We start from the raw sequence: 9,523 nt of genomic DNA, 5'->3' as shown, positions 1-9,523 counted from the left end.
CAGGAAGGCCAACTGCCTACTTGCAGACAGGGATAATTAGTCTGCTGTCTCTGATCCCCCAGAGGAGGAATCAGCATATACACCAGGAAAAAAAAAAAAGATATAAAATCCACCTAACCAACTGATTTACAATGCTTTCTAATATGGAAATTTCATTTTAACACTTCTCCGACAAGTGAGATGTCCTATGTAGCTACTGAACCTGAAGTACTGGTGCATTGCTACTCTCTTAGAATGGGCCATACACTTCTTAATATAAGCATTCATCTCAGACAACCTGAGATAATAGTGTAATTCCATGGACAAGAGAGATAAAACAGCACTTTTTAAAAAGCAAACTAGGAACCATTGTGAACAGAGGAAATCAAATGTGCACAGTAAAAAAAAAAAAAAAAATCCTAATTTACAATTCACATAGTGCTCCTCTGAATAATTTAACATAACAAATGCTGGTATCCATTAAGAAGGACTATTCTTGAACATTACTAGAAGTGTCACAAAACATTTATCACTTGAAAGTGACTAATATTTTGCAAACTATTTGATTATAAAATATGCTGAGCTTTCTTGGCAATTTAAAGATAAAATATACTAAGAGAGTGCTTAGACTCTTCTTAACTGAACACACGCTGTAGTACATTTATATATTAATGTATGTAGTTCAAGTAGTATAATGTATATGACAAAAAGATGGCCTGACCAAATAAGTTATCAACAGAAGGGTATGACAAAATGCATAGCGTATCAAAAAATTATGACCATTATACTTGATCTAAATGACTGCAGAGTCCAATAAGGTGTGGATGGAATAAGTATGGAGGGCTACAAGGATTTTTATAGTCAAAGAAAAAAATTAAATCAAAGAGAACATTAAAGTTCTGACACAAAACCCATCAAACCCAAAACTAAACATGCTACTCTGCAAAATAGCAGCAAGAATTGACGCTAGATTTTTTTTTTTTTAAATAGTTATGCGACTTTGAATTCAGTTGTAGCACAAGTTACATACAATTTTTTATATTGAAGGGGAAAAAAAGGAGTCCTAACCTAAAGTTCCTCATTCAATCCTTTAATAAAAATTAACATTTATTTTCAATATGTAATTCCCAGTTAGTGATCCAATGTTTAACTTAGACACGTATCAATCCTTCAGAAAGAAACCCGCAAACCTCATTACAAAAAAATAATTTTTGCATTTGGTAATTTTTTTCAAATATAGAAAAGTTACCTTATATTCATTTGATACAATAGAATCTGGATCTTTTCTTTTCTTTTTCCCTTTTCTATCCTTAGTCTGTTGAGTGGTTGAAGCCTGGTAAGACTGAAGATCCACTCGTGAATGAAACTGGTAGCGACCACTTTCTACATCACAGTAGTAATAAATGCCAGTGGTTGGATCATAATAAAGTTGATTTTCCTTTAGAAAGAAAAAAAAAGTAACGGGAACTTTATTAAACCTTATATTAATCAAATAAACACAAAGTATGCAATTCAGAAGAACTGCATGTGAAGCTGATATGAAAAATTTAGCACATTCAGTTACATACATCACACTGCTAGATCAAAATAGTAATTGAACAAGGAAAATGACCATTCAAATCACTGTGATACAGAACATATTAATTACAATACTAAAACAAAACATTAGAACCAAGCGATCCTAAAAGCTAAAGGTTTTTAAACCTCCATGTTTCCCTTACCTCAAAACACAAAACCACTCAAAAATGACTAGATAGAAGAATCAGCAAATTTATCATAGATATCATCTCTGTTAAAGTAGAATCATAGCAGTAGACAACTTTGTCCCCTTTAATCATAAGTAATCTTGTTTGAAAACCTTCTGCTCAAGTAAAAACTCCTGGCCGACTCCCTATTTACTCCCCCCCATATTAAATAATATTTGTAAAAGTATAATGAAATTGCAACTTCATAAAAAGAACAGGGAAAACTTCTATTTGGATTTTGTCACCGACTATTTCATGCTGTGAAAAATGAACTGGCTGACACTATTTAGCTGGTCTTGAAAATGTACAATACATAATGACACTTAATTTCTATTTGAGAGGTCACTAGGTCATTATACTGTTCTCAGTCAAATAGAACTGTATTACAACATGGTTTAACCCAGGATTGTTCAACTTTTAAGTGGGCAGGGCTCGCATGCCCCTGGGACCACACATTATACCACAGCCCTGCATCCCCCCTGCATCCCACACACCATGTGGACCTCCAATGTACTGCATTACATCACATGCCTCTTGCACTGGCAACACTGCATTGCGTGGCGATCCCAGATCTTCTTGAGCCTTCTTCCCAGTCATGGGCTCCCTCAACCCCATGAGCCATGCTGTGCTGCCCTGCTCCTAGTGGCGTAAGCAAGCAGCAGAAGCAGGAGGAAGAGGAAGCTTAGAGACTCCAGTGGCAGTTGCAGGAGATCAGCATGGAGGGAGCAATACTTGGACCAGAACCTCTCAGGGGGCCAGATAAGGACCACAGGTCACTAGCTGGAATGCACTAGTTGGTATAACTTCTACAACTGTAAAAAAGGGGAATGCTAATGGCTTATACGCAATGATTTAAAGCTCTTGATTTAGTTCCTAAAAATGCATAGTCACATGACAAAGAAGCAAAATTGGCACCGATGCTACCTTTAGGAAAGCTGAAGGTTGAATGACACAATCCGAGCTTTCCTTTTCATCTCCAACCTGATATGGAGAAAGCCACAGGGGTGGGACAGAGTGGAAAAGCGTGTAAAGCCAAGGTTTAGATTGTATCTGTTCTTTCTTTTCTAGTGATATCAGTTCAGCATCTTTCAATAGCATTACATTTAAAAGAGAAAATGTTCTCTTGCAAATTTAAAGTCTTTTCTTCCTTTATTACAGACCCTCCTTTAAAACTAATGAGCACGTGCTTGCATTCATGGGAAAGTAGGCCCCTTACAAAAGAAAGGCATCCAACACTTAAAGGAAGATTTTTCATCAACTCTATTGCTAAATGCCCCTTGCAGAATTTTGATCCACTTTGTCAAAATATCTGGCAGTCTCAGTAATCTTATATTTTCCCCCTCAACTATATTAAATCAGACACAACATCCAGCCAATTTAACCATTTCCTGTATTTCTCTCACAGCAAAGAAGCCTCCGGGACTTGAAAGGCTACTGCTATCTTTCCATCAAAATGTTACTTATTTTTAAAACCCCAATTTTCTAATTTTGAAATAAAAAATCCAACAGAAACCATGCTAGCATGGAAAACGCCTTCTGGGTTAAAAATTTATGAGACATCATATAAAGAACTAAATGAAGGCCCACATCTGTGTCTTAGGCTGTCATTTCCACTGCTTACACAATAAATTTAGCAACTGTGCTCGTAAAATTATATAAGGTAGCTGATTGCATAAAAACAGTGCTATACTACATTGAGAGATCAAAATAGGGATGTAAGAATGCTAAAAGTATTTTTTAAAAATCAAGACAAATCAGTAATTTTCAATTTTCATATAAGAATTCTATTAAAAAAATATTGAAAAGTGTGTTTGTTCTTGTTTTAATTTCTAAACTAGAAACTATGTTACTCCAGATTTGTCCATCTTTTCAGAAATAAATTCACAGTTATTGATTTCTCAGTTCTCTCTACCATTATTTTTCAAGGTATTGACATGAAACAGAATCTCTGTAGGAAATAAACACTGGTTTCAGAGTTCATTTCTAAATTGATCACAGAAAAAACTGCAATGAGGTTATCAGTACTCATAAAATAATTTTAAAATTTTAAAATCAATTTGTTATATCATGCAAATGTAATAATCCACGCACACAAATGTAAAAAAAAAAGCCGTATATTTACTGAATTATAGTAGAATCCAGTGGTATGGTCATAATACAATCCCGTGTTTTCATCATAAATAAATCCAGTTTGTGATACAGCTGCCTCAGCAGCGGCTCTCAAGCTTTCTGCTAATGAACCTTCGGACACCAAAGTACCTTCAGATTCCTGAAATCAGGGAATAGGAAAAAAAAAAAAAATAATTTCTTCATAAACAAAGTTTCCACATTTAAAGAAATAATGCTCAGTATAAGGAACTTAACCCCCTCCATTCTCCCTCCCCCCAGAAAAACTAACCTAGTACCATAAGAGAGACATGGAGGATGCAAGTATTCTCCAGGTAAAACAGAACTGAAACCTGACTGCAGCTAAGTCAGTGGCAAAACTCAGAGAGTTCAGTGGGGCCAGAATTTCATTCAAAGCTTTTCAGTTTTTTTGCCGTCAATTCAAAATAGTCCAAATCAATAAGCAAACAAAAGTTGCCATCTGCAACCCCTTTAGTCACATTCCTAAAGCCAGTACCTGTTTGGTGCTCAGTCAAAAAACTATCACCATTACACCTTAATGAAGGGCAGACTGGTATCGGCAGCTATTGCTATAACACATGAGTAAGAAATCTGTACAAAGCCTTCAGTACTAGAGCACTGTAAAAGTCATCTCATATGGCTAAACTGCACCTTCTAAATCAGCAACAGCAACAGTTCTACTACCTGTGAATTCTGGATTACGTTTTCTCCATATACACATTCAATATGTTCTGTGTTATCCACATCTGATTGAATGTCACCACATGCCTGCGGCTCATCTGCAGAATTGTGTGTTGGACCTTCACTCCCATGGTCATTCTCCACAGGTAGATCAGATGCATTATCTTGAGGCTCAACGTTGTTATAATAATTCTGATAATAATAATAATCTGCAGAAAAAGTTTAAATGACAATTATCAAAGCAATATTTGACACAAAAATCAACCTAACAACCCTAAGGCATAATTTAAAACTTTATACACACAAGTAATCCAATTGAAATCAATTATTTGGTAATACACACCACTTCGCATTTAACTTGCTTTTGTTAAACAAGTAACTCCAATATGCATATGCATATTGCTCCAATATGCATATGCATATTGCTCCAATATGCATATGCAAGTGCTGAATTTTATGTATAATCATACTATTTATTTTTTCCTATTGTGGCAAGATCAGGGTCTCATTACATTATGCAGCATGCTGAGACATACAGACACAGGGTGGCTATCCTGAAAATCTATAGGAAACCTGGAAATCTAGAAGACAGACAGGACAAAAGAACCAGACAAACAACATGTATTTGGAGGATGAAGCAAGCAGAAAAGAAACAAAACTGAATAGGACTGGGTATTTGACCAGTCATATAAAGTTTGGTCAACTGACTAGTCAAATATCAGTCAAAAATTGTAAAAAATTGCCAAAATTGCATAAAATGGTCAACTGACAATATTTGACCAGTCAATGGACCAGCTTGCCAACCCCAGAATGAAAGAAACAGCTCCAAGTCATCAATTCTACTCCCCTGCTAGTGTTTGTCAGAACTTTATCAAACTCCATCATAAAAACAAAAAGAAAGATTCTCACCCCACCCCTGTTCCTACTGAAAGGCTCTTCCAGAACTTCAGAAATTAGAAGGTTCTTAGCCATCGGTGGAGTAGTCTTGGCTTATTCATGACCAGTTTATATCCATCTGTTCTTCAGTCAACATCGAAACGGTTTAAACAGCTTACTCTTCTTCCTCCTTGGGGTTGAATTTCTACCCCAACATATATATAAACAATTCTATCCCATTCTCTGATTTTGTTTTGTCAGACCAAACCAGTCCACTTCTGTGAATCTCCTCTGTAGGGTACACTTCCCATTTCTCCAATCACTCTAGGAGCCTCTCTATACCTACTTCAGATATTTATGGAATTACTCTCTTGAATAAGAGTAATCAGAACTGTATACAGTAATCCAGATAAACTCTCACCATTGCCTTTCACACCGACAGTAATTAATTCCCTAGCCCATTAGGAAAGACAACTCGATATATCCTAGGCTAACATTTTTTTTCCATGGCCTTCAGTCTCACTGTTACCCCAGTTAACCTGTAACTAATATAAGCAGTTTTTTTTTCCTCTTCTGTCATTTCCAGTTGGTAAGCTCCTAGCTTATAGCAGAAACAGTCCTTACGCGTGTGATGTTGCACTCTACTAGAGTTTCAACACATTTCTGCAATTTATCCAGTTCTTCCTGTACGATACTTCAGTGCTGCTCTGCATTATCATTGCCTTCCAACTTTGTGCTACTAGCAAGATTCACAAGCATCCCCTCCTTAACCATTTCCTGGCTTCACTACTAGTTGTGTGTGACATTTTATCAAATGTTTTACTGAAGTCCAAATAAACTAGACCTATTGAAATTTTGCTTGTTTGGAAAAATCTATTCTCTTATCAAAGAAAGATATCAGGTCAGCATGGCAAGATTTACCTTGGTAGTCCCTGTTGCATTTTATCCCATTTTTCCTTTTACTTCTATATCTTTAATTATGTTTTCCTTCAAAAAGTACACATCATAGCTCAATACTTACCTAATCAACACCAGATAGTACCAAAGGCTGATTTAAAAAGGAATTTAGAAGAAGATAGCAATTTTTCAATTTTAGGTGTAGTTTTACACATGAATAGAGGGTAGCACGAAAAAAACCCTAGATACCAGAGGAAGAAGCAGACAGAGGCATAACTGGATACTTGAGCAGATGGGTGACAGCCATGTCAACAATGATGGCTGGGCCAGCAGCATGGCTGCTAGTATATTTGGAAGCCCCTTCAGGTTCACAGCTGGTGCTTATTGCCCCCTCTTCATTGGGCTTCTGTAAGCAGGCCATCAAATCAACATTAATAGTAGTATAAAGTCAGGAATCAATTGCCTGATGTATTAAATGATTTGAAAGATGTATTATACCTGAAAAGGCCTTAGAAGTGATGACAAGTTGGTTTGTTTTATTCAGCACAGAAGATAAGCCACATACACATAAAATATACTTCAAGTTAATAAGAAATGGGAAATAATGATATATTACCATGTCTAAAGTAACTGATTTAGGAATTAAAGGATCTGTTTCTTAAGGGCAATCTCCACTGTCTACCTGATTCTGACCAAGCAGCATGATCTTCTGTCTGTACTTCTACACTAGATGTACCCTTCTCTCTTTTCTTCTTATCATGGATTTCCTTACTGAGCTCTTCAACCTGCAAAAAAACAGTATATTATACTATTATCAAATCCATCCCAGTCATAATTACCTACCTTAAAGAACCTCACTGCCCTCTTTCTTTGTGGAAACTGGAGAGAAATAAATATTTAAGTATTTAATAGCTATTGGTACTGATCTCTGTTTCTTGAGACTCACACTAACAGATATCAAAACGAGAGATCATTCTTTTTCTTGTACAGTTACACTAGTTCAAGGTGTACAAGTATACCCTGAAGTGATGCACCTAGGCACAAATAACCCAACTATACCTACATTATGATGGGCTCTACATTAGCTGATACCACACAAGAAAGATCTGGGAGTCATTGTAGACAGCTCAGAGCTCAGCAGCCAAACAAAATATTAGGGGTTATTAAGAAGGGAATTGTTAACAAACCTGAAAATATCATCATGCCCCTTTATGAATACATGGTGCATCCACACCTTGAATACTGTACTGGGTTCTGGTCCCCACACCTCAAAAAGGATACAGAAGAACTAGAGAAGGTACATAGAAGGGCAATGAAGATGTTTAATGGATTGGAGGGGCTTCCATATGAAGAGAGATTAAAGAGGCCTATTTGGTTTAGAAAAGAGACATTTGAGGCAGACCACGATGAGGGTTCACAAAATACTAAATGGCCAAGAGAAAGTAAATAGGGATTTATTATTTCCTCTCTCTTACAATACAAGAATTAGGGGTCACAAAAAGAAACTAGTAGGTAGTATGTTCAAACCTAACAAAAGAAAGTTCTTTTTCACAGAGTTTTTAATTAAAGTGTGGAACTCATTGTCACCAGATGTTGTGGAAGCTGACAGTTTAGCCAGATTCAAAAGGGATTGGACAAATTATGGGAGAAAAGGGGCATCAGTAGCTACTGAGCGCTGGAGTTAGAGATACAGCCTCTGAATCATAACTTCCTGTCTTAAAAGTTGGAGGCTGCAAGTGAAAGAGGAACAATGGAAAAAACCTGGTCATGCCCAGTTCACCCTCCCTTCCATCATTCACACTCTGCCACTGTATGACACAAGGATATACTGGGCAAGATGGACCTATGGTCTGGCCCAGTAAATGGCAGTTCTTATGTTCTAGAAAATGTTAATGATCTAAATTTAAAAAACCCAACAAAATATTCAAACAACCACCTTTCATGTGCTTTATCACCCTAATAATATTACATTTTGTAGCATGCCATAAAAAAATGCAGAGGCATAAGACTGCTATAATGTATACTGCACACATTTTTATTGAGCAATCTTCTTTTTTTCCCTTCACTTTCCTTTGTTTTTGAATTCATTCCCTTCCCTGGATCTGTTTTTCTTCTTGAATAATCTCATAAACCAAGCTTGTGACTCTGGAAACGTTACAAAATTTGCTCAGGACTGATGAATGCAAAAAGCTGGAGCTAAGTGCCTACACTGGACTTTCAACCTAAGGGCATGAACACACCACGCTTAGAATGGTTTAAACACGAGGCAGACAGACATATGACCCTGTCAAACCAGTTTAAATCCACCTAGAACAGTTCAAAAGTATACTCGGACAAATCAAGTACTATTTTGAATTGGTTCACTGTGGACCATTTCAGTGCTATGTGTGGACAGCAGATGTTCTGTGGCGTGGGTCTAGCCAGCTCAATAAAAGCTGTGGGTGCCTATACAAGGGCTGCGAGGCTGCTCCGATGTGTTGCAATTACAGCACGTTGCATCTGTTGGAGCATGGGAATTACCACACTCCTACCAGCCTCCACATCTTGTGTATCAGCATCCCCATGCTTCAAAATGGCGGCAGGGGCTCTTTAACTAAAGCTCACTTGACAAGCTTTAGATAAAGTGCCCCTGTTGTCATTTTGAAGCGTGGGGACACTGATACATAAGACTCTGCAAGCACTTTAATACGAGCAGGTCTTGGAACCACTCTAATTAAAGTGCTCCCTCTCTCCCCCCTACTCCTGGAGCAGGTGTAAAAACGCCTTGTGTTTCTACTCCCTACTCAACTGATCACAGCCCATCATCAAGCCCTGCCAGATCCTGGGAACCAAAAAGTGTAGGTCCCACAATTTCCCATACCCCAAGGCAGGCAAGCACACTGCAGACTTAGGTTATTTGCAAACTAATGAAGTTGGTTGAACTCATGCTGAGTAGGGGTACACCAAGAAATATTTTTGGGGCTGATACCAATGGCCAAATATTAACAAGCCATATCGGCCAATACTGATCTAATTGCCGATATGCAGTCCAGTAACTTGAAGAGCAGCATCCAATTGGTAAGTCTGTTGGGGAGGAGGGGGGCAGATCGAGGCCCCCTGAGGTGAGGGAGCGGAGCTGGGGCAGGCACTGCATAGCCAGGGTAGGGCAGGGGGCAGGATGGAGCCACAAGCAGCTCATCCAGGGAGGCACAGGGGAGCAGCTCCCGCCTCTGTGCACA

At 37.8% G+C, this 9,523-nt stretch overlaps 1 protein-coding gene across 1 annotated transcript in view; it reads right to left on the bottom strand.

Moving 5' to 3' along the window:
- AGGF1 (angiogenic factor with G-patch and FHA domains 1) overlaps nucleotides 1-9,523 on the bottom strand; it is a gene marked incomplete at its 5' end in the record, with an annotated part of 42,023 nt that overhangs the window by 30,663 nt on the left and 1,837 nt on the right. The window contains 4 exons of the mRNA XM_006027084.2: nucleotides 1,229-1,417; nucleotides 3,847-3,993; nucleotides 4,536-4,741; nucleotides 6,988-7,090. Of these exons, the coding sequence (XP_006027146.1) occupies nucleotides 1,229-1,417; nucleotides 3,847-3,993; nucleotides 4,536-4,741; nucleotides 6,988-7,090 (645 nt within the window). The remainder of the gene's footprint in view (nucleotides 1-1,228; nucleotides 1,418-3,846; nucleotides 3,994-4,535; nucleotides 4,742-6,987; nucleotides 7,091-9,523) is intronic.

This window comes from Alligator sinensis, unplaced genomic scaffold (assembly GCF_000455745.1).
Source record: "Alligator sinensis unplaced genomic scaffold, ASM45574v1 scaffold159_1, whole genome shotgun sequence".
Classification (NCBI taxonomy): domain Eukaryota; kingdom Metazoa; phylum Chordata; order Crocodylia; family Alligatoridae; genus Alligator; species Alligator sinensis.
The sequence above is the reverse complement of the archived record's forward strand: the minus strand, read 5'-3'. Positions and strand labels throughout refer to the sequence as shown.